This window comes from Apodemus sylvaticus, chromosome 10, assembly GCF_947179515.1.
Source record: "Apodemus sylvaticus chromosome 10, mApoSyl1.1, whole genome shotgun sequence".
NCBI classification, from domain to species: domain Eukaryota; kingdom Metazoa; phylum Chordata; class Mammalia; order Rodentia; family Muridae; genus Apodemus; species Apodemus sylvaticus.
Window position 1 is genome coordinate 58673555 of NC_067481.1, and position 26075 is coordinate 58699629.

The following is a 26075-nucleotide window of genomic DNA, read 5'->3' on the forward strand; positions in this document are numbered from 1 at the left end:
TTAGTGTTACAACACTAGCATTTCTCTGTAAACAGCCAGAGTACATACTCAAGGCTCTGCAAGCCACATTCTTGGCTGGAAACCCTCTACATGGCCGCTGTGGCCCAAACCTCGTTACAGCCTGGACGTGTAACTAAGTGAGTGTGGCTGCATTCCAGTTAGACTCACAAAAACAAGATCACCTCTGTTGTAGCAGCTGTCATATGGCACCTGTCATAATGGCCTGTGATTGAGTCATGCATCTACTAAATAACCTTTCTACTACTCACTGTTTGCTGAGGATACAACTGAAAATCATGCAAGCAGATCCTATTAGCTTTGATACTCTGAATACTACTCATGAGCCCCCCCCCCAAGAAGTTTATACCATAAAGCTACTCATCTGAAATTTTCCAGATTTCCCACTGTGGACATAACCACTGGAAACTAAATGGGTGTGCAGTTTTGACTGGTTTCACATAGCTCTGAAGTGACTTTGGTAGGAAGGTCAGGATGTGCAGGGATCACTCTTCCTCTTCCTTCATACCTTTGCAGTAGTATTTAATTACTATTTAGACAGTGCTTCGTGAAATGCAATAGACACTCGAAGCCCCTGGAGGACCTGTCAGAGTCAAGCTTGAATCCTACTTTGCACAATTTCTGACTCAACTTGGTAAGGTTTAAGAAAAAAATGGGAAAGGGGAATTCTTTAGGGAAGAGGAAGGTGGTAATCCAGAAGATGGAGGGAAGTCGATAAAGCAGCAATAAGGATGGCTGAAAAGCCACAAAGAATCATACTATTTAAAAAACTGTAATAAAAAATAAATAAATAAAACTGTAATAGACAGAATTCTGTATATAAATACGCATATATAGTTTTAATGAACAATTCTCATCCAGACTGACAGCATCCCCTCCAAGAGTCAAAGACTACCTAACAAAAGTCCCAGCAGCAGACATGAGAAGCTGTCTCTTGAGTTTGTTGGTCAGGGCTATCCAAATATACAGTCTATTACGCTGCTGTTCTTAGTTACCACCAGAGGTAGAGGTCCCTACTACTGAAAACACTATGCATGTCAGAAATAGGGCTCAAAGACCCTTGAGTTACAACTGACCTGAACTGAGAACTAACTTTCATGGTACCAAAAGGCTCCATGCAAGTTTCCAAAGATGCGAGGCAAACAACAATCCTACCCAGCTACAACACCTACCAACACACAAACCACAGCAACAACCAGCATGGCACAATAACCCTAAAGGTGTAGCAGCAGCACACATAACCTGGCAGTAACCAAGAGCTCTCTAATCCTCTCAACAAAAAGGAGACCTAGCTAACTACAATACTAGTAATGGTCATTAGAGGAGATTTTAATATAGATAGAGATAGAGATTTATGCATGCGTACATTAACACGGGTGAAAACAGAGGCCATGAATTTGAACGGGAGTGGGAAGGAGTAGACAGGAAGAGAGTCATGGGAGTATTGATAGAAGTTTCACTGTACCAAGTACAGTAGGAAACTTTGAGATATACTACTTGTGATTACAAGGACAAACGGGCAGGTTAGACATATATATGTTAATAAAGTCCTAGGCAGTATTAAAAACTAGATCAATACTATTGATTTCTTCCTAACACCCTACAGGCAAAATGAGGTAATAAAGAACATTTTAAAACATAAAACACTCTGGCAATAATAATAGTTCAAGAAGGATGCCAGGGGAAGGGAGGATACTTGAGCATGTGATCACGTGGCAGGCAGACTTACCTGAGGTAAAGGTTGCCCAGCACAGTCCACGCTTTTGTTTTCTAGTTTCTTTCTGCTACATTACCAACCTGATAGGTTTCTGTGGGGTGGTCCTGGAGCTCTGCTCCCACATAGGCTCCTCTAGGAAAATGGTATATTCAGAAATAATAGTCAAAACACAGTGAACACGGCAGATACAAGGAAGACAGCGACCAGCTCAGCTCAGTTTATTTCAAATAAAGGACAGACAGGAACTCTGTCACCAGTCTGACAAAGACAGCATGCACAGAAGGCGACCGTTCCCTCCCTCCCCTTCTGTGATAGCATGCTCTAGAAGTCAGTCGGACTCTCATGGGAGAGATACTAAAGCCATTATCTACACGGCATGTCTTTCCCAGGGGGTCCAATAGGAGGCCAGCTGAAACAAACAAAAACTGCTTTCTTTTCCTGGTGCAAAAGGAAGAACTAAAGTCAACTCAGAACAACATCCCCTCCACATCAAAACAGTGCCTGGCTCCTCTCCCTCCAACACAGAGAAGAGGAGGGCGTTTCTGGTCAAAGTTCTTCCAGGCAGAGCTGAGCAGGGTAGCAATGGACTGTAGTGCCTGAGGGCGTGGCTATGGGCAGGGTTTCTTCCCCAAGTGCGATCTCTGATGCTTGTCGAGGCTGGAGCTCCAGCTGAACTGCTTGCCGCAGTGGGTACATTTATAAGGTTTCTCGCCTGTATGAACCCTTTGATGTCTGTTGAAGTTTGACCTCTGAATAAAGCTTTTCTCACAGATGGGGCATTTATAGGGTTTCTCCCCTGTGTGGATTTTCTCATGGTGGCGCAAGCCTGAGAAGTCACTAAAGCCTTTCCCACAGTAATCACATTTACAGGGCTTCTCTCCTGTGTGAGTCCTCTGATGTTTCACAAAGTCTGAGCTTCGGAGAAAGGCTTTTTTGCAAATGCGGCAATGAAAGTATGTCTCTCCGGTATGAGTCCTTTGGTGAAAAACAAGCTGTGAATTCCTATAGAAGGTTTTCCCACACTCTCTGCAGGTAGGCAGTTTCTGGGCCATGGGGGCTCTGGCCTGTCCCTTCTGAGAGGCCTCTCTCTTCTCCTCCAGCCACAAGGCAGACAGCTCTTCCGAAGAAGAGCTCTGTATGTGCTGACCTAGCTGTTTCCCAGAGCCCCTTCCATGAGGAAAGAGCTGTGCCCCAGTTCCCTCACCCTGAAGGCTTTCCAGAGCCTCTGGGACATTCTCTCCTCCAAAACGATGTTGCTCACTCTCGCCAAAGAAATCACTCAAGGCAGCCTGTGGTGGAGCCTCACTTGATGCCTGACAAAAAACATCCAAACATCCCTGGTCCCTGTGATTTTCCAAGTTTAGGTTCTCTTTGTCATTTTCTTGTCTGTCTTCTGAAAGGAAAAAGAAGGTTTAAGTGGCAGTAACTGCAATGCCCTGTTATCCACCTGATGCTAAGATGGCGCCAGGCAAGCCTGTTCCTCTTACTGAAAGGTTATCAATAAACGTGGATGAAAACTATCACCCAGGTGCCTGAGCACTCCAGACTCACTCTGCCTGTGCTTGATTCAAGGCTAAATCAATTGGCTCTGAAGCCAAGCTGCTCATTCTGAAGAACACAGACTTCTAGTGATCTTTTCTGACCCCTCCTCAAGCAAACAGTATGCACTTAAGGGCCAAAACCACAAACCATGGTTGGTTTTCTTTCTAAGGTTTATTTTTATTTTCTGTAATTATGTATATGTTAGTATGCTTGTGTATATACATACATGAGTACAGGTACCCACAGAGGAGCTAGAGTCACAGACATCTATGAGCTACCTGACATGTGCAGAGAACCAAACACAGCTCCTCTGCAAGAGCAGTACACATGCTCTCAACTGCTCAGCCATCCCTCCAGACCCAAGATTTTTATTTGATTATATATAAAAGATAAACACAGTAAGAATTTAGAAAAATAAATACATGCAATGAACCCCAACAGCATTACCAAATAAGATAGGATGTATGATACTGGGCTCACAATGTGGCCCCGGCTAGCCTGGAACTTTTATCAGTCAGGCTGGCCTCAGACTCCAAGAGATCTGCCTCCCTCCCCTCACCGCCCAGCCTACCCCTTCCCCCACCAAGTTTTGGATTAAAGGTGTGTGCCACCATTGTGTCTGGACTTCCAGTCTAATTTCACTTGCATGTACATATGTATAACTACTTTTAGGTAAAACTGATGTCATATTGAACACAGTCCTATATCTGGCTAAATAGCATTTACAAAGTAAATATTGACCCTGGTCTATTTAATATTTAACATGAATTCTCACATAAGAAACCTAAATTCCTTTGGGGTGGGGAACGTGTTGAGGCAGGGTTTCTCTGTGTTGTCCTGGCTATCCTAGAAGTAGGTCTGTAGACCATACTAGCCTTGAATTCACAGAGATCTACATGTCTCTGCCTCCTAAGTGCTGGGATTAAAGGCATGCACCATTACTGCCTGACCGGGAAATCTAAAATTTAGTAAATAAACTTGATTAATGTTTTACTGTATTCATAATTTTATTGTAGACTTAATACAATTGTGCCACACTCCGTTAACTAGAACAATCTATGTGCCTTGCTATTTATGTTTTATGTAAGTATTTTTGGTTTTGCTATGTTGCCCAGGCTATCCTCAAACTCTTAGGCTCAGGGGATACGCCTGCTCAGCGTCTTGGGTAGATAGGAATTCAAGTACTGGACACCACTCTTAGCTAGACACGCTCTATTAACTTGTATAGGCAATTATGCTTTTTCTCATAATGCAGGTTTCTGATTATTATTTATGAAGCATCTGGTAATTATTTTACTTTCTTATTTTGGTTAGAAAGTTTATTTAAACTTTTTACAATTACCTTATCCTTATAACTCTAAGAGTCTATTCAGTGCCAGGCATAGTGTCATACACCTATGATCCCTGAGTGGGAAGGTAAGGCAGGAAGGGCACAAGTTCAAGGGTGGCTCGGCAACACAGCAAGACCCACCTTTGTAACAGAAGTAATCATCCTGAGCTACAGAGCAGGCTCAAGGCCAATCGCTCTACATAAGACTGCCTCAAAAAATTAAACCAAACTAAACAAAAATAAACAAGAGGTTTTTTCCTTCTCTCTTTATTCTCACCTTACCTGGCCTGCCAGGCCTAGACACCTATCAGAGGGCTAGAACTGAACACGTATGTTCTCTGAGTGCCAAGACATAGCCCATGCAAAGGATAAAGTACTGTCTGTTGTCTTTATAAAAGAGCCCAGTAATAGCCTACATGAAAACTATAAGAAGTATATGGTGAATTTAGGAATTCCCACTGTGGAAACCTATGCGCTTAATCATGTATTTACTACAATAAATATCACTGTGATAAGCAATTCTTTTCATAAGTGTTTACCCATTGTCTGATCAATACTGTAAAGGAATTCCTCAGAGCACAACCTCAATACCTAATGGCTTGCACGTTATGGTTTTGTTTTGTGAATTGTTCTTAGATTTGTTTATTTTATATGTGTGTGCCTGAGTGTGTATATGTGCACCACACATACACAGGAGCCTATGGAGGTGAGAAGAGGGTGTTGGATCCCCTGAGACTGGAGTCACAGATGGTTGTGAGCTGCTAGGTAGACCCTGGGAACCAAACCCAGCTCGAGATGGGCAGTAAGAATCCCAAACCACTGAGCCATCTCTCCAGCCCTGCACTTCTTAACACCTGTTGGCAACCTAACTTTCAGAAGGGCCCTCCCATCCTCTGGTATGTTGTTAAGGAGGAGAAAAGGGGAGGGTGCTAAGACTTGAGTACTGAATGCTTTTTTTACTTATGCTATTTAGACCAGTGAAAAATGGGTTTTTGTTATTTTTGTTTGTTTGTTTGTTTGTTTTGTTTTTTGGATTTTTTTTTTTTCGGGATAGGGTTTCTCCGTATAGCCCTGGCTATCCTGGAACTCACTCTGTAGACCAAGCTGGCCTCAAACTCAGAAATCCACCTGCCTCTGCCTCCCAAAGTGCTGGGATTACAGGTGTGCGCCACCACTGCCCGGCTGGTTTTTGTTATTTTAAATGTTAATTCCTCGGTGCTAAAAGGATAAATCTTTTTCCTCCCACATCCGAAAGCTACTCTAAGACTGCTGTCCAAATTTTACTGAAAAAAGTAATTTGTTCTCATCAACTTGGTTTAACTTTTTTTCTATTTTAAGAAAAATAAAACACCATCATTTATCTATCAAGTTCACAAAAATGTTTTACACCAATTTAGTTGCAGTAATTTTGTTTGGAGTTATTCTCATGTATAGATTTTTTTTTTTTTTACTTTATAAGCAAATTATTATTATAAGTCTGTTAATCTTTTCCTCAAAGATTTTTTTTTATCACCTCTATGCTTAGAAAAATGTTTCCAATCCAAACAGGATGCAAATAAAATATCCACTCATGTTTTTTTTTCTTTATGTCTACTTTGCAAAGTCTTTTTAAAAACTGATGTCTAACTTATTTTTGTTAAGCAGCATAGGCCAAGCTCTCCAGTAGCTCCCTTAGAGCCCTGCACAGAGCCGCAGTTCGTGCCCTCAGATCTCGGCCTCCTCCTACATCAGGTGACCCGGACAGCCTCGTGCTTCCTAGGCTCCTTTCCTAGGAAACACTCACGAAGGATCTTCCAACTTTGCTCATTATTCTTCTCTGCTGTTAAGATATCTACTTAGGAATCACATAACTGGTTTGAGGTTTTTGTTCTGTTTTATTTTTTGCTGTTGTTTTATTCCCTGGGTACTCTGACTACAGATGCAGTATACGACAACTTTTTGAGGCTGACCCTGCTGATGTGCCTTCACTCTCAACTGTTCTTCCATATGGTCAAAGAAACAGCATTTCTCTGACTTCTGCCCACTGTCGAGCTTTCCAGCTCGTCCGTCCTTATCTTGTTGCTGCGGCTTCCACCCCAGCTGAGTCTCTTGTCCTGTACACCTGGACCCCTGTTGGGCCCTGCACAAGCTTCTCCCTCCAAGTGTTCTCTTCCATCCGTCCTCATCACCAACAAATGAATCTTCGCACACTTCCTTCCCACACTTACCCTTTCTCTTAATTCTATCTCTAGCTACAAAGACGGGCTATGCAAGGCAGAATCTAAGGGGGCCAAGTCAGCAGGAAGGATGGGTGGTAACAACAACAGCCCAGCCAAAACAGAAACAGATGGTATATAGTAAGCTGAATATCACAAATAAAACCCTACTGCTACAAGGTATAGAAACAGCTGGTATATAGTAAGCTGAATATCACAAATAAAATCCTACTGCTACAAGGTATAGGCAAGCTTTGTCCTTCACTCACTTTTACTGGGAATATAAATATGGGGAAAAAATCATCTCTTAAATAGTAGTAGTAGTAATAATGATAATGATAACAACAACAACAATAATGGGCTCCGTGTATCAGACCACTTACTGTTCTTACAGAGGACCTGTGTTCTGTTCTTAGCACCCATGTGATAGCTCATTAACTGTCTGCAACTCCAGTTCGAGGGAATTTGATGGCCTTTTCTGGCCTCCTTGAACACCATGCAATGCATGTGGTATAGATATATGCAGGCAAAATACCCATACACAAAAACTGTAAAACTTCAAAGATTACAATATTAATCCTACTAGGTAACCAGGCAGCCCTACTCCTCCCAGGCTCTCGTCCTAGGTAACACATACGAAGCATTTGCTCACCAGTCTTCCCTGGTGACATATGACAGTGTGAAATCAATTGTTCCAAAGGAACTCTTGTGAAATAGTAAATATACTGCTTCAAATTAAAATCAGAACTGGGTGTAATGTGTGCTTTGCATGTATAAAATCTGACTTGACTCCTAGCACATATGTGCACGCGCGTGCGCACACACACAACCAATTGATAATAAAGCTATACCTATCAACTCTTATTTTCTGTAATACATTAGCAGAGGAAAATGATTAGACTCCATTAAGGAAAGGATAATCTGAGTCCTTTTTCTTCTCCAAGATTCTAGAATTCAATACACGTGTACATGGGCATATGTGTACACATGTGAGCAAGCTGTTATGTTTTCTATGACTTACATGTTTTAGAAAGAACACTCAAGGCAAGGAGATGCACAGCACAAAAAAAAATTCAGATTTATTCCCAGTCTTCAAACATGTTAAGCATCAGTTGATGCTGCTATTTAATGAAGTCTAGGTACACAGAGACTAAACAGAACACTCTTCTGTTTATTTTTCTGAAGTAGGTGGTTAGCACTGATTAGGATTGGGTTAAGAAGGTTTAGTTTTGGCCAACACGATAGCTCGGTGGGTAGGGGCGCTTTCCACCCAAGCCTGATGGCCTGAGTCTGACCTCCAGAACATACACAGCAGAGGAAATGGCCGCATAAGGCTGCGCTCTGGCCTCTGTACACATGCATGGCACAGCATGGCCCTCACACAGATCATAAACACAGACTACTAAATACAAATTTTTTACAAATCCAAAAAGCATTTTCTCTGAATTTCTATACTGATGTAATAGCTACTACATGTAGCCTTTCTGAGGAAATTTTAACTGACTTTATGTAGTCTAAATATTAGTTCTCTCTGAGAAGGAAAACTATCAAAATAGACAAGACTGACAGTAGATCCAACATGTGCTCTTTCTTTCATGGTTAAATAAATCTATCAACAGCCCCATAGCCAGCAACTGCAGGTAGTCGAGGCAGATCAGTTAGCTATGACTAAAGCAATAACTACTTTAGCCACCACCTGCGGTTTGATCTGCTGCGGTCAGAGATGGCTAGAGACAGACCGTGACACCACTAACCTTTGCAGGGGGCTCTTGCCATCTTCTCAGAGCCGTGAAGGTGCAGTCCCACCAGCTCTTCCCCATATTCTGCTAAGTTAGTCAGGTCAGGTTTGGAGCTGGAAATTCCTGCTACTGAAAGAGAGAAAACTTGTGGGCTTAGACGAACAGTGACGTCTTGGAGCTCAAAAGAGAAACCCAGACATGGAGTCAGTTACATACACTCACCAGAGAACTAGATAAGAACATATGGAGAATGCCATGAAAACAAGAATCTAGACAGATGACAAGCACCCAGGGACCACTGGCAGGCTGGTGTAAACATCAAGACAGGGACTCATACCTTTCTGAAGGCAGTTCAGTTTAGTAGAAAAAGAATATGGACCCAAAGCCAGTAACAATTGCATCCACATTAACTCAGCCCCTAGGAGCTGTGAAAGATTGAGCAAGTCCTTGATCTGACATTTTTAAAAAGGGAATGCTACGGGTGGGTGTGGTGGCACACACCTTTAATCCCAGCACTCAGGAAGCAAAGACAGTACATTTCTGTAAAATCAAGGGCAGCCTGATTTATATACTAAGTTCCAGGTCAACCAGGGCTACCTGGTGAGACCATGTGTCAAAGGGGGAAAAATAGTGGGTAGAGGGTAGAGAATAGCATCACCAAGCAAATTTAATTTGTTTCATAACTTTAAGGTATTACTACAGTTCCTGGAGAACAGAACAAATTTTAGGACATTCTTACTGATATACCTGCTATTTCTAACTCATCAACTTCCTATAGTAGCACCAACGACTCCCTTTACACACACCAACAAGTATCCCTAGGAATATACAGAAAATACAGAACAGCTTCCCAGTCTTCTCATCTCCTCCCATCAAGTGAATACAAGCCCTCACCTCCTGAGACCATTTTCCCGTAAGTCTCCAGCATGAGATCCCAGTACTGTTCCTTCTGAGTAGAATCCAGGTGTCTCCACTGCTCCTGGGGGGAAAACATAGAAGTATCATTCTAATGAAGGTGCTTAAACCTGCTTTCCAAAATACAGACAGTTGGAAGGAAGGAATGCGCCGTGGACGCACAGGAGACCAAGAACTCACTGGAACAAGTGAATCCTCTGTCAAGGACAAAGAAGGCCATGGGAAGATGACAGGCTTCAGATCCCCATTTCTTGCCCAATTTATAAAACATTAGGGGTGTACTTCTGGTTTGGTATGGTTTGGCTCTATGATACACTTTAGGAGCGAAGAACACCACACACCCTGACCCTTGTTCTTGTCACTTTCAAGAGCTACAACTCTTATGACACTGGGTGCCTGCTAGCTATCCCCACTATTGGAAATCTAGAAATCCAAGAGAAAGGAAAGACATTAAAAGGGAAATTAGTGAGAGAGGCAATTGTAAATTAGTGAGAAGGCAGGAAGGGTTAACAGATATAAACCCTGATTCTGAAACAAAAGCATCAGGAGTCACAATGGCATACCTTTGGAGTCCCTCAATGGTTACCCTCAGTGAAGCTGGTTTTACTCTCAGTGCTACTGAGCAAGGTGCTCCACTGTTCAACAAAGTAGCAGGAAAGGCCAACCACCTCAAATTCATCTACTTTTCAAAGTGAAATTCCAGTCTCCCCACAAGAAGCTGACATTAGCAACCCAGAGTAATTGGCAGCACTCTGTAGAGCTATACATACTAAACTAAGTCCCAGGTTGGCCACTTTCTATTGTGTGATCTTGGGCAAGTTACTTAACCTTTTGTAGTCTTGGTCCCCACCTGCTGGTTGTTCACACTAAACTTAGGGAAGTTTGAAAGAAGTACTACAAGCACCACTGTTTCAGCAGGATACCATGGGCTTCTCACCCTGAGTTCTAAAGCAAGTCTGCCACCTAGTGTCAGAAATGTCTCCATGAGAGAAAGTCTGGAATCAGCTGACTGAGCGTGGAAGAGAGAAGACGGAGAGAAAAGGGAAGAGAATTTTTGGTATGAAAAACATCAGAATGCTCAAGAGTTCAATATTCTTAACTATATTGTAAATACAAAATTAAATTTAAACGTATTATTTTGTTACTGTTACATAAATGAAACTCTTAGAAACAGCCAGTCTGAGTAAATATTGTTAAATACAGGAAGGAGTCCTCAGTTCGAACCCACAGGACCTTCACTTGCGAGCACCTGACAGGATGGAAGCTTTGCTGGACACTGGACATTCTCCATGGCACCACACAGCTGTTGTGACATGAAGTGACAAGCAAGAGAGCACAAGCCCTGGAAGCTCCAAAATCACCATCAGCCAAACTGACAGCCCAGGGTCACTGAACACTGCACCAATGGCTGAAAGCTACACTCCAAAACTGCCAAGAAACTGAAGTTTGACTGTAGCCCCTAGTATAGATAGATCCAGGGTACCAGCAGCTGTTACCTTTCCCTTCTAAAGTCCCCAAGTCCACTGTGTGCGCTGATGGAAAATCCTGTTCCCATGTGGAAAGAGCACCATCTTGTGGGCTTAGGAACTATGCCACCTTCAACTCAAATAGAGTAGGGAAGCTCTACCCAGTCATAGTTTCTGGTAATGATATACTATTAGAAGTAATCACATGCCCTCTGCATTCTGACATAATTAGCAAAACTTAAATTTACAGACAAGACTGAAGGTAGGGGTATATTAAAATTTCCCTTAATTTTTCAAAGGATTCCATTAAATATGAAGGTTTTTCTAAGGTTGATAATGGTTGGGGTTAGTGATTATTGGGATATGTAAGGATGACTTAAGTCACCTTAGTGGTTGGTACACAGTTGTCAACTAATACAGTAAATAGTCACCAATCAGCTTATACAGATGCTGTGTACGTGTATAATTCCCAATCCACTAATACAGGCACTGTATGTATGTATAATTGCCAATCAGGTAATACAGGCATTGTATATGTGTATAATTTCCAATCAACTAATAAGGGCACTGTGTGTGTGTGTGTGTGTGTGTGTGTGTGTGTGTGTGTGTGTGTGTGTGTGTAGAATCATCATGCAGTCATTATAGGCACTGTTGTGTATGGAGTCACTAATTAGGTAATACAGACACTGTGCATATTTATAGTTGCCAATTGGCTAACACAGGAACTGAAAGCGTGTATAGTCACCAGTTGGTTAATACAAATACTCTGTGTATATAGTTACCAATTACCTAATACAGGCTCTGTGCCTGTGTATGTAATCATCAATAAGAATATTTGTTCTTTGTTTTATTTTGTGACTGGCCTGAAATTCTAATACTGCTTGCTGCCTCAGCCTTCTGAGTGCTAGAATTACAGGCAAGTGCCTACCATGCCCAGCCTTGATCTTTTAAGTTATCCAGAACAGATAATGGTCTGTGTCTATAATGTTTAAATATATTAACCAATTCTCTGGACTGTCCCTATATACTCCAGAAGCAACAGTCCTTTGATAAAGTAAGAGATAAAACCAAGCTCTTTGATAAAGAGCTTGGTTTTACGAAAAAGCTAACACCAATGTCATAGGTCTCTTGGACCTAAAAGTAAGATGACAAAGCTATGTACACTTAATTTTTTACAAAGAGGCCAAAAGTTACATTGGAAAAAAGATAGCTGTTCAATAAATGGTGCTGGCAAAACCAGTTATCTACCTGAAGGTGAAATTAAATTCTTATCTTTCATTTTCAAAATCAACTAAAAATGAACCAAAGCAAAAAAAAATTAACCAAACCTTAATTTAAAATCTTAAGTGCTAAAACTTCTAGAAGAAACCACGGGGACTACTCTTCAAGACACTGGAGTAGGCAAGAACTTTCTGAATAGAACATTGCCAGCACAAGAACTGTCAGAAACAAGGACCAAGTGTCACCAGATGGACCACATAAAAATCAAACCCTCTGCACAGGCCAGGAAACAAAGCAGCAGAACTCTTAGCCCTCCCCTCCCCTGCCCCCAAGATGGGAGAAAATCCCTATCAGCCACACTTCAGACAGGGAATAACAACACCCAGGATTTACAAAGAACTGCAGAAAGTAAATACCATGGGATGAAACTTCCAGTAGAGAAAAAGGAATCAGTGGACAATTTTCAATGGAACCTGGGCCCTGGGTAGCAGGCTTCTCTGGTGCTCAACCACAATTGAGTTACCCATCTCTATTTTCACATCTCTGGTTTCATTTACCCACTGTCAACTATAGACTGAGAGCATCAAATGGAATGTTTCATAAATAATTCCTAGGCTTTAAATTGTACATTCTTTCATTTATAATCTGCCTGCTTGTTTTTTCAGACAGTGTCTTCAGTGTTTCTGTGGCCTGAAACTCAATTTGTAGTCTAAATTGTCCTTGAATCTACAATACATACCACTTCATTTTTTTTAAAGTGCTAGAAATACAGGTGTACCACCACACCCAGCAACTATGTGTCATTCTGAGTAGATGGCATAATTTCAAACAGGATGTGAGTTGTCAATTTAGCCAACACATCCACCCTGCATACACTGCCCACCAGGACATCCTCCTGCATACACTGCCCACCAGGACATCCTCCTGCATACACTGCCCACCAGGACATCCCCCTGCATACACTGTCCACCAGAACATCCCCCTACATACACTGCCCACCAGGACATCCCCCTGCATACACTGCCCACCAGGACATCCTCCTGCATACACTGCCCACCAGGACATCCCCCTGCATACACTGCCCACCAGGACATCCTCCTGCATACACTGCCCACCAGGACATCCCCCTGCATACACTGCCCACACACTTGTTATTTAGCAGCTCTGTTTGCCGTCAGACCCACAGTTGGAGGATCAGATTCTGTTCAACTGGCCCTTATTTTACTTGAGAGGCCCCGAAGTGCAAGAAATGGTGGCCATGCCTGAGAGAAGCCATGAAGTACTTATGAGTGGGAAATGAAAACATTCTCTGCTCACTAAGGAAAAGGCCATACACAGAAGTTGCTGAGCTCTGCAGTAAGAAGTCTTCTACCCATAAAATGGTGAAAAGGGGAAAACATTAGTACTAGCTTTGTTGTCACACCATCAACTGCAAAAGTTACAGCCATAGTGGGTGAGAGGTCCGTTATCCACCTTACTCCAGCTCATTACTCCAGCCTGTGCTATCTGACATCAGCACATAAAGGGTGAGTACAATGCTACACAGTAAGACACACTGACACAAGGTTCCACACTCATGTAACTCTCATTACAGAGCACTGCTAGAATTATTCCATTATTAGATGTCAACATTAATTGTTCACCTTTCATAACTTACAAATTAATCTTTATGAGGGGAATGATAGGAAAGCTCCTATCATTCTACATATGATGTACAGTGTTATGCATAGTTTCAGACATCTTGAAATGACTTGCACGCACACACACACCCCTGAAAAGTCTGAACAAAATAGAACATTGTCTAAATAACTGCATCCTGATATTTATAAAAACAAAAATAATCCAGCAACTGCTTGAGATATTGGTAAATGGACAACACGAACCCAGCAAGAAGACATTTTAAAAACAGAGAAAATAATACATTACATGTAGGAAAAAGGAAGATGAGCTCTTTCATAAAACTCCATTTTACATAAAACTCTAGAAAATATAAATATGTGTTAATAGAAGGTAGTTAGGTGTCTCCGAAGGGCTAGGGTACTGCAAATGACACGAGACAAGAACTCGAACTGTAAGAGAACAGACAGCTCAGCAGTTAAGAGCACTGGAGCATTTCCCCAGGACCTGGGTTCAATTCGTAGCATGCACATGATAATTCACAACCATCTGTAACTCAGTTCCTGGGGATCTGCCCTCTTCTGGCCTCCATGGACACCAAATGCACCTGGTACATACCAGACAAAACAACTCATAACTATACAAATTAAAAAAAACTTTTAAAGAAAAACTTAAAATGTGATGTTTTTAAGTAAACTTGAATGTGAGGGAGATAGCTGATCTTGACTGTGCTTGTGTTGCAAGGCTGCATACACACACCAGAACTGACTGAGCTATATGTTTCAGGGCTGCATACACACACCAGAACTGACTGAGCTATATGTTTCAGGGCTGCATACACACACCAGAACTGACTAAACTAGATGTTTTGAGTATGTGCAGTCTATCAACATTACTCCTATGATGTTGGAGAAAGAACTCTACCTGTCACACATGAGAAATAACCATTCCAAGGTTCTAACAGACTCCTGTGTGGATAGTATACTAGGAAATAGCCCTTTCTTAGCATGAGCTCAAAGTAATGAAAAGAAAAAAATCAGAAACTACCAGGCAAAGCAACTTGCACCTCTTCCCAGAGGCCAGATTCCATTATCCATCTGTCAAGATGACTGGCCAGAGAAGCGGGGGCTCAACTCTTCCGGGACAGCAGCTACCACATCTGCTATGCAGCCATGCTCCATCTCTGCTTTTCTTCTGAGCCTATCCCCGCCAACCCTCCTAGGACAAGGGACACAGGCCGAGGGCCCTGCTCACCTCCTGTAGCGCTGGGTGGAGTGCTGTTCCCACCTCTTGGTCTCTAACAGGCCTCTCTTCAGGTCTGGCAGGAAGCTGGGAAGCATCCAGAGCTGTGGCAAAGAATAGAAAGCTTTCAGAATCCCTAAACCACTTCCCAGGGGACACCATGAAATTCTTCACAAATTAGAACAGATTGCAGTGTCAATCAAATTCAAAGACCTACTAACAACTACACCCCCCCCCCCCCCACTCCCAACTTCCAGTCTCACCCATGTTTCTCCCAGCTCCCTCCAAAGAAGCAAAACCCAAATGGTATGGCCCATTCATGGATGGTTTAAAATACAGATCTGGTCATTTCCACTTTCCACTTTCCAGGGGCATTATACTGCTTCAGCATACATTCAGTCATACTAATCACAGCCCCCAAATTGCTACCAGAGACTACCACATAGCACAATAGATAACTGCCCCTCACCTAATTCTGGCTCCATGTCTGATTCCTCTTTCACACCACGGCTCAGTAGCTCCCCAGGTGCTGAGGATGGATTCCCAACGGGCAGGTCCTGAGGCTCCACCTCCACTGCGGGCTCCACCTCCAGTGCGGGCTCCACCTTGTCCCCATGGCAGTGTGTTGGATTCTCCTTCTCGAATGGAATCTCTTGTCCTAGAACTTGGATGCTGATCTGGACACCAAAGAGCACTAATTACCGAAGGATGCAGAGTCAAGATTGGTCAAAGTTAATGGAACTGGCTTTCTACAACAGACCATGAGATAGACAGTCTATGGCTATCAGGCAGGGAAAAAGAAAAGCCCCTTTTAACCCAGAAAAAGAGAGCAGAAACTGAGGTCTGAATCAAGTCTGAGACCTTTAAATCATACCACTAATATTATGTTCTCCTAGATAGCCTCCAACAAGTGCATTGTTGGAAGTGGAAGCAGCACGTGCTGTGGTCTTGGTGTTCTGTTCTGGGCAGAGCTTCCTGAACCCGTCTTTAGCACAGGAATCTTCCATCAAGCATAATGTGGACTTTTCACCCACAGTCAAGTCCTTGCGGGGCAGCCAACTCACAGTGCCCCTTAAATAGCGTCAGGAAGGGGCCTGTTGCCAGAATAAGCAATCATGGGATTCCAGGCTTAAAGCTCTCAGCTGACCCACCTCTAACTCTAGGGAAGGGAGAGGGATATTCAACCACTGATGGCAAATGAGCTAAACAATTGTGCCAAAATGGTGAGACCCCCCCCCCCCCAGAAAAAAAACCAGATAAACAATGGGGTTTCTAGAGCTGCCAGTTGGCAAACTCCCTAGGGTTCTGAGAAAGTGGTACACTGGGAGAGGACTGGGAAGCACCCTGTTTGTCTCTCTCTCCCACTTACCTACTTATGAGTTTTACTCGGTATAACAAACTGGTAAAGTAATAAAGGTGATTCCTGGGTTCTATAGGTCACTGATCATCAAAATGGACAGCCAGCTTGCTTAGACACCTGGTCATGGCCTTTGTGAGTGGCATCTGAAGTTCCAGAACAGCTCTGTGGGGCTGGGCTCTGATCCTGTGTCCACAGCTCTAAGAACTGGACTGATTTGCTGATACTTGGGACTGTATCAGAGAATCCAAGGACTGGTTATTGGTTTGGGAACCCTATATATTGGGGGTCATAAGAACTGTTAAGAAAGAAAGGACAATGAACCAGAGAAGCCCCAGAGGAACCTGGGCATTACTCACAGACAAGGTAGCATGCTTACCCACTGCCACAGTTTCTGGGGCTCTCCCTTCAAGCTTTCCACGAGGGTCACTGCCTCTTCTCCACTGCCCGGACACTGTTTCCTCACCCACATCTGAATCTCCCCGGGGAGGATGGTCAGAAACTGCTCCAGCATGAGGATCTCTAGGATCTGCTCTTTGGTGTGAACCTCTGGTCGCAGCCACTGGAAACAGAGCTTCCGGAGTTGTCTCAGGGTCTCCTGGGGCCCAGACATCACCTGGTAACGAAACTGCCTGAAAAGCTGGCGAGCAGTCTCAGGGTTGGCAAGCTCTCTTTGCTGGGTAGCATCTGATCCAGAGAATGTGGCATCCTCAGCCTTGGCCAGAAAAGGAAGCAGGCCCAGGGCCTGCCCCAAGTCAACAGGCATTGTCTGGCTTCACAGGACCTTTTAGGTGAGAGGCTTCCAGGATGGAGCAGTCTCTGGAGAGAACTGTGCCTTCTAGGATGTTGAAGAACGAGAGCCAATGCTGTACATGAACAACACAACAATACATGGTCAGAAACAACACACATGTGTGCTCCTCCTGAAAGGCCTACAGGCCTATAACTGTTCACCGTGAATACAATTCTATTTTGAGAGGCTGTAAACTTGCAGGTACAAAGCAAAGTACAGCTTTATCCTGCCCATATTTATATTCTCCATTGGTATTCAAATGTCCAGAGACATTCCAGAGAATGGAATGTACCATATAGGCAGGTATGGTGGCACACACTTGTAATCTTAGCACTTAGAAGATGCTGAGTGTGGGGCCAACCTGGGCTATAGAACAAGTTCAAGGCATGTCTCTGCTAGGTAGGAAGACCCTATTTCAAAACAGAAAAATAAGAGTTGACATGATGCCTCAGCAGATAAAACCTAACAATTTGGGTTTCATCCCTGAGCCCATGGAAAAAGAGAACCATTCCCAAACTGTTGTTCTCTGACCTCCATGTGTGCACTGTGGTACGCACATGAGTACCCGCACATACTCAATAATAAAATTTTAAATTTTTACAAAGAAAAACATGAACGTAGACACATGGAATCATTTCCCTATGAGTTTCCAGGTAAACACACACTTCTGTATCTCATACCTGTAAGCTAATAACGCTATTCAGGCTTGAGGCTATAGCTCAGAGAATACAGTGCCTACCTCACACGAGCCAAGTCCTAGGTTCACTCCCTAGCATCTGTAAACTGGCACAGTGACTCATGACTTCAATAACAGCACTTTGGAAGTAGAAACAAGATCAGTAGCTCAAGGTCATCCTCAGTTACGCTGAGAGTTCAAGAGCAACCTGGGATACATGAGACTCTTTCTCAAAATAAGATTAGATGGATGGACAGACAGACAAATATGGGCAAGGGCCCTAAAAATACAGGCTAATATTGAAAGGGAGATATGTTTCCATATCAGCATACCATGCTATCTATCTCAAGACTAAAGTAATAGGGCTATGAAACCACAAATCAAAGCCTACAGTTCCAAAATAAACCTCTCCTTAAAACTTGTTTATCTTAGAAATATGTACAATGACACAAAGCTAGCTAACACAGTATCAGGATTCAGAAGACAGTAAATGAGGCAGTGAAAAAGAAAGCAGTAAGTGCCAAAGTTATTATTAAAGTGTTCTCTAAGGGTCATTTATTCTGTTAATAGCTGACTTTATTACAGGTGCTCATAATAGTGGGTCATTGGACTGACCCTTAAAACACCATAAAGGAAGATATTAACAATCACTATTTCTGCCAGGCGGTGGTGGTACACGCCTTTCATCCCAGCACTTGGGAGGCAGAGGCAGGGGGATTTCTGAGTTCAAGGCCAGCCTGGTCTACAGAGGGAGTTCCAGGACAGCCAGAGCTACCCAGAGAAACCCTGTCTCAAAAAAACAAAACAAAACAAACAAAAAAAAATTAAAAAATTAAAAAAATCACCATTTCTCTATAACACTAATGGCACACATGTAGACACATGTACACACAAACATACACACCAAATACACATATACACTAATAATAAATTAAATTAAAAGAACAAGAGGGAGGAGGACAGAAACGAGGGGGAGGTAGGGAAAGAAGGATGGAGAGGAGGAAAAGGAGGGAAAAAAAGAAAAGTATAACATTCAAAACCAACCAGAGCAAATTTTCTTTCAAGGATGCAAAAAAAGGAGAGGTAAGAACAGCTTAATGGCATGTGTTTTTCATGAAGACCTCTCTAAATTTATGCGTTTTATTTTGGGGGTTTGTTGTTTTAAAGAGCCTACACACCTCATTCACATACTCAGGTAGTACTCAGTGGTATTAAGGCAACATTACTAAAGTAAAGACTACTACATATCTGGGGAATTGCATTTCTGACCCTGGCAAAATATGTGATAAAACAAACCAGTAGGCCACCTACAACCAATTCCCAAACTGGAGAAAGCAGGTGAGACAGCCAGTTTTAAGCAGTCCATGGAGCAAGTGAGAATGCAGTTCTGAGAGAAATTGGTGAGGGAAGCCCACGGCCATAGTTGCTGGCTCTGTGAGGACAACTTTGCTGCCACAGTGGAGGAATCTGAGTTCAGGTGAAGCACAGTGGCTTCAACAAGCTGAGGTAACACCAGCACAGCTGAGAGCTGTTGGGAGGCTCTGTTCTGAAGAACACAGCAGGGAGGAACTGTGAACAGAGACAGATGTCAGTATACCTATACCATGTCCCCTAAGCCCCGGTACAGGCTTGAGGTTGCTTATCACCAGGATAAAACACCAAGGTTTAATAAAGCTCAGAACACACACAAAGGGCCAATCAGGAATGAGGCATTTGGATTTTTATAATCATTCCAGGATGGCCAGGGCTAAACAGAGAAACCCTGTATCAAAACCCAAAGAGTTTTTTCCAGTAAGACGCACTCTCACCTGCCCTAACGAAATCCAGAGCCACCACCACACACAGAGACAGCAGTTTCATTTCATCACCATGGAAAGCTGTGGGGAAGCACCCTGCTCCTCCCAAAGATTTGCTTAACCAAGTGTCAGATAAAGCCAAGCTGCCTGCTCCAACAAACAAGAACACTCCTCAAAAGTATAACTGGCCTTCAGCATCATTAACGCAATCACTTTGAGAGTCGGAATGCAACACGAGATTACTAGATACACAAATAAACAGGAAAATATGAGTCTAAGGCAAGAAAAAGAAGCAGACAACAAAAACCAACTTCAACATGGCTGAGGGCTTAAAGAAAAACAACTCGAGTCCAGCATAAACATCCCTTAACAATTGGAATGAAAATACACCGTTTACAGAGCTAGGCAGAATGCAAGTCCAGCATGCATGAAGCTCCGGGCTCAGTCCTCAGAAACTCAAAGCATGCACACGCACACACTGTACACAGCCCACACGAAGCACACGCTACACACACACCATATGCGCACATGTACAAACATACTGCAGACACATGCACAGACACGCACACATACCATGCACACATATTACAGACATGTACAGACACACACACCATACACACACCCAAACACATCACACATACATGCATCACACAGACAGACACACACACACACACACACACACACAGCCATGAACAAATATTTCAAAAAGAACCCAGAAAATTTGTCACCAGTGAATATATATTACAAAAATAAAGGACATTCATTCCTGCAACTGCTAGAAAACTCCTATCTTAGAAAAGAATAAAAAGAAGCAAAAATGGTCAATGTCTGGTGAGTACAAATACTATATATTTTTAATTCTGATAACTTCCATAAAAGGCAGATGAGGGCTGGTGAGGTGGTTCAGCAGATCAAATCACTTGCTGCTAAACCTGACAACCTGAGTCCGGTCTCTGGGACCCCCACAGTAGGAGGAGAGAACTGAATTCCACAAGTTGAGCTCTGACTCCACACGTGCACTGTGTGCATCAACATCCACATACAAATAAAAAAATGTCAGGGCTGGAGAGATGGCTCAGCATTTAAGAGCACTGGCTGCTCTTCCAGAAGACCTGAGTTTCATTCCTAGCAACCACATGGTGGCTCACAACCATCTACAATGAAATCCGATGCCCTCTTCTAGTGTATCTGAAAAGAGCAAAAGTGTACTCATATAAAACAAATAAAAAAAAAATGATGTCATTTAAGGTTTTCAAAAAATAGTAGTATAAGAGATATTAAAATTATGTGGGGGAGGACACATTTAATGAATCTGTTTTGCTAATAAATTTGTAACTTGCCAAATCAGAAAAAAAAAATCGGAAGCAAATGGAGGAGAGAGGGGGTGCCAGGTGGGAAATGGGAAGGGTCAAATACGAGGTGAGAACTGGCAGCTCTGAACTGGGATATATAAACTGATGAATCGGCAGTGACTCTGAGAGGTTTAATTCTACTTAAAGCTTAAGGGTGTGTGGTATCAGCATCGGCTCATCTTCCTGACGGCTCGGGACCCAGGCTCCATACCTAGCACCCACAGAGTGACCCACTGTCATCTATAACTCCAGTTTGAAGGGATCCAACACCCTCTTCTGGCCTCCTCTGCTGGCACCCAGCCCACAAAGGTGCACAAACGTTTATGCAAGCCAAAAAAAAAAAAAAAAAAAAAAAAAAAACCTCATACATACATAAAAAATAACTTATATAAAACAAAACAAAACCCAGAAATATCACAGGATGGAAATGTGATGGAAAACCCAACCATACCAAAAACTGCATTAAGTATAAATGGAATAAACACTCACACTATAAGAGCTTCCAGATTTTAAAGAGCAAGACCCAGATAGACACTATCTGAGAGACACTATATTTTAAATATAAAGACACAGTAACCTGACATGTAGCCAAATGGTTAAAGCACTTGACCAGCCTGTGTAAGTAAAATCCTGGGTTCCGTGCCCAGCACCACAAATTAACTTGTTAGGTAAAAGAAATAGTTTAAAAATAAAAATTAATATATTTATAATATAAAGAAATTAATATATTTCTATATGAATATATTTCTAATTAAATTAGACTGTAGTTGGAGAATACATACTTGAAGTTTCCAGTTCTATAAAAACTTGGGCCTGAGATTTTTTTCATTAGTGTTTATGTGCTTGAATTGAATATACCACAGATGTTGAGCCTAATTTTGATTGCTACTACTAAGAGCTGGCATAGTTTATGAAAATAGAATATGGCATAAGCATATGAAAACTGATATGACTACATGAGTATATTTGGTCAAGTTGACTGGAAAATCTGTTATAGTTTCTACTGCTGTGAGGAAACACTGTGAACAAAAGCAACTAGGGGGGAGGGTTTCATGTACACTTCTTAATCTAACAGTTAATCATCCAAAGTAGTTAAGATAAGAACCCAAACTAGGAAAAGACCCTGGAGGATTGCTTACAGGCTTGCTCAGTAAGCTTTCTTAAAGTACCCAGGACCACTAGGGTTGCACTACTCACAATGGGCTGGGCCCTTCCTCATTACTAATTAAGAAAATGCCCTACAGGTTTGCCTACAGCCCTATCTTAATGGAGGCAATTCCTCTACTAAGGTCCCTTCAAGTGACTAAGGCTTGTGCCAACTTGAAATAAAACTAGTCAACACAAAGACAAAGGGGGGGGGGAGCTTGTCATTTCATTTTGAGAAATGTGCTGGCACATCAGTAATAAATAGTGTGGCTACAATAGTACTGACAAAAAAAAAAGATGGCATGTCATTAAAACAGATGGGTCAGATCACCTAGAAATAGAGGTGTACACACACCTAGTATCAATTTTTTGTTGATTATTTGCTGTGTGTTTGTGTGTGTGTGTGCGTGTGCGTGTGCGTGTGCGTGTGTGTGTGTGTGTGTTTGGGGCTGTTGCTGTTTTGAGATAGGGTCTGTCTCTGTAGCCGAGGCTAGCCTGGAATTCAAGGTAATTGCATTGCATGCAAGGGCCTCCCCAATACTGATAAGGAGTGAGGTGCTGTCCTGACTTTTAGTATCAACCAAAGCTAAACCCCACAGCTCTAGTATGCTTCATGAAGTCCATAAGAAATACTCAGGAAAACAAACCATGTACATACATTTCATACAATTGGAAATTACTATCCATGATATCCTAATGATATTTAGGTGACTATTACTATTATTATGATGAAACACCACAACCAAAAGCAAGTTGGGAGGAAAGGGTTTATTCAGGTTACACTTCTATATCATAGTCCATCACTGAAGGAAGTCTGACAGGAACTCAAGCAGGGCAGGAACCTGGAGGCAGGAGATGAAGGGGTGCTGCTTACTGGCTTACTCCTCCCAGCTTACTCAGTCTGCTTTCTTAGAGAACTCTCAAGACCCACCAGGTTGGTATCACTCACAAGGCCGTGGGGCCTGTCCCCATCAATCACTAATTCAGAAAATGCCCTAGAGACAGATCTTAAGGAGGCCTTTTTTTTTTCTCAGCTGAGGTTCTCTCTATTCAGATGACTCAATCTGACATAAAACTTGCCAGGAAAGAATGTAAGTAAATGATAAATCAACACCAATAAGGGATCTTGAAATCCCAACTTGTAGAAATTAGTAATCAGTAGTCAAAAGACATCACAATGGAAATTACAATATATTTTCACACAAAATGATCATGAAATCACAGTTTACCAAATATTAGAACTTAGAACAGCAGCTCAAAACTTATGAGTTGAGATCCTTTCATGGGGGTCACCATGGGAAAACACAGATACTCACATTACAATCCATAACAGTAGCAAAATTACAGTTATGAAGTAGCAACAAAAATTATTTTATGGTTGGAAGTCACCACCATGAAAAGAACTGCATTAAAGGGTCTCGGCATCAGGAAGGTTGAGAACCACTGGCTTCGGAGGAAAACTTTCAAATAAAGGCTCTGTTTTCAGAAATGAAATGTACAAAACTCCTTCACTAACTAAATGAACTATTTCCCGAGGTTTACAAAAACAATAAAATTTCAGTAAGCAAAATTTCTACCTGTAAGACTGGTCAGACTTAGTTCCTAACACTACTTTAGAGAATATTCAGGAAACGATATTCTGATAACACTAAATCTTAACACATTTAAATCTTAGGATATTACTACTACTTGTTCCATGCAGTAAAGGCCAACTGATAGCTACCACCCAAGCATCTGTGACAAGGCATCCATTTACTTCAGATTTAAATTAGTGTATAGAGAGACTTTAATGGATTTGTGCTCTGATGCGAATTTACTTCTCACGCTCCTCACAGAAGAAACTCATGATCATCAGGTATATTTGTATTACTGACACTTTAAGAAATCGAAGTTAAATGCACATCTAAGTCAGCATTTTTCTATACACACGTTGGTTACACCTAGGGTTGCACATGTCGGAAGCCCTTTGTTTATCTGGCCACTGTAGGCTTTGCTCCTGCTATTACTTCCTGACCGTCCTGTACAGTATTAAAGTTTACAGATCTTGTTCTTCCAAAGCTCCCAAGCGGCAACGCTTCAAACCCAGGAAGAGCTAGAGCAGACTTCTGGGGGTTTGCAAGAGGCAGCTGGGGTTGTCACTGAGGGCCAGTACTAGCTGTCTTCCTGGCACTGTGCAACCGGAGTCAGGGCCTCACTGTCCCGATCTCTCTCCTGGAGCCAGCAACCCGGAAGAGCCCACTTTCCGTTCCGCCCCGAGTCCCCTCCCCCGCACGCGCCTGTCGTCCGTGAGCGCGACAGGCACGGGGCCGCCACCGCTGTCCCCGCCGCAGCTCGCTCCTGACAGTGCGCGAGCTGGAGCGACTCCAGGTTTGACCCCAGGAGTCCGCTACCCCTCCAGTCCGCCCAACCTAAGAGCTCACCTCGGCTCTCGCCGCCAGTGCCGGCGCACTTCCGGAAGCTGGACGGCTGCGCGCCTCCGCGGCCCCGGCGATGCGCGGCTCTAGGGCGGAGCGAGGGGCGGAGCGGGGCGGGGCGAGTGAGGGACTAACTGAGACCGGCTTTCCCATTGGTTCCCCAAGAAGTGTCCCAGTTCACGACCCGTGCCTGGCGCCTCCCCTCGCAGGGGCTGGGAGCTCCTAGTTCCCACCGACCCTCAAGATCCTGTTTTCTAACCCAGGCTGCACCCACAGCCTTTTCTCCCATTTTCAGGCCGTCCTGCGCTGGGCCACAGCTACTACCTTTTATCACTAAACCCAGTTGACAGAAGCCTCCTGTCCAAATCCAGGTACTCAGTCTTGAGTAACTAACAGACAGGACAGCTTTAGAATAGAGATGTGTCCTCTCCCTGCCCCATGGTTAGAAGGGTTGACATCTCCGAAGAAACACGACGGGGGCGAGGGGGAGCATGGTATGTGCACACGCCTGAAAAACTGAACAGTGGGAAAGGGACTCAGTGTGTATTCAAAGTAAGTCCTTGGCGCCGAAAGGATCGCAGTTCGTTAGAAAGCCTTTCACAATCCTGATTAAAGCAATCGTTGACTCAGACGTCAAGAGACTCGTAGTAGACAGGTTACTAGTCTGGCAGAGGCAGAAGCATCTACCACAGGAGAGCTTGATTGGCCGATCAGACTTTCAGCTAGAGACTTGCCTCGCAGGTTATTTTAAATTCCGAGGAACTTCACTTCCAAGATCAGGTGGTTTGGTCGGGACCTTGATAAGGTTCTGGTTAAACGCATTGGGCTTTAGTCGAACAACATTCAAGGGAGATCAGAGTAACTCAAAGCCTCGAGTTGTGCAATACACCCATGAGAATCCGACTGAAGCTGTGGCTTTTCCCACGGGAAATATGGAGACATAGCAATACACACATTTGGTTCTGAAATTCAGGGAGTGAATAGAGGCAACTTTGGAATCTACAAAACTCAAGCTGACAGTTTTAAGGAGTGTCTCTTTGTTTTTTTTTTTTTTTTTTTTTTTAATTAAGATGGCAACTGAGAAGATGGCATGACACTTTTTGAACAGACTGAACAAGCAAAACACGTTTTAAAAAATAGGAAGACATAGTCGGGCGGTAGTGGCGCATGCCTGTAATCCCAGCACTCTGGGAGGCAGAGGCAGGCGGATTTCTGAGTTCGAGGCCAGCCTGGTCTACAGAGTGAGTTCCAGGACAGCCAGGGCTATACAGAGAAACCCTGTCTCGAAAAAAACAAATCCAAAATACCAAAACCAAAAAAAAAAAAAAAAAAAAAAAAAAAAAAAAAAAAAAAAAAAAAAAAGGAAGACATCTAACTTTATCTGAGGATCTGAGGAAATAATTGAAAAGTGCCATCTATTTTCATTTACTTCATAAATATTAACCTGCTGCCTTGTCGAAACCAGATACTATTCTATTCGCTAAGGATATAGTAGTGAACTACACAAGCAACACTCTGACACTTAAAATACTATTTTGT

The 26075-nt window shown here is 42.8% G+C and overlaps 1 protein-coding gene across 2 annotated transcripts; it reads right to left on the reverse strand.

The window, feature by feature from the left end:
* Positions 1 to 1921: 1921 nt before the first annotated feature.
* Znf18 (zinc finger protein 18) lies at positions 1922 to 24622 on the reverse strand. Of its 2 annotated transcripts, none has more exons than XM_052195121.1 (7): positions 24543 to 24622; positions 16739 to 17225; positions 15472 to 15679; positions 15015 to 15106; positions 9436 to 9520; positions 8557 to 8667; positions 1922 to 3128 (listed from the first exon to the last, which is right to left on the reverse strand). In XM_052195121.1, exons 2-7 carry the CDS (start codon positions 17123 to 17125, stop codon positions 2344 to 2346), a joined length of 1668 nt encoding a protein of 555 aa, XP_052051081.1. In that variant the 5' UTR covers positions 17126 to 17225; positions 24543 to 24622; the 3' UTR covers positions 1922 to 2343. The 2 variants fall into 2 exon arrangements, with proteins under 2 accessions (XP_052051081.1, XP_052051080.1); XM_052195120.1 differs by having other exon boundaries at positions 8557 to 8670.
* Positions 24623 to 26075: the final 1453 nt, after the last annotated feature.

What these genes read in the sequence shown, in the direction of transcription:
- Znf18 (XM_052195120.1), bottom strand. Translation starts at nt 17,125, where the DNA reads ATGCCTGTTGACTTGGGGCAGGCCCTGGGCCTGCTTCCTTTTCTGGCC. An exon ending in TCCACCCAGCGCTACAGGAG is followed by an intron (nt 9,521 to 15,014) that starts GTGAGCAGGGCC and finishes TTTTCCCCCCAG; the next exon opens with GAGCAGTGGAGACACCTGGA. An exon ending in CGGGAAAATGGTCTCAGGAG is followed by an intron (nt 8,671 to 9,435) that starts GTGAGGGCTTGT and finishes TCTCTCTTTCAG; the next exon opens with TAGCAGGAATTTCCAGCTCC.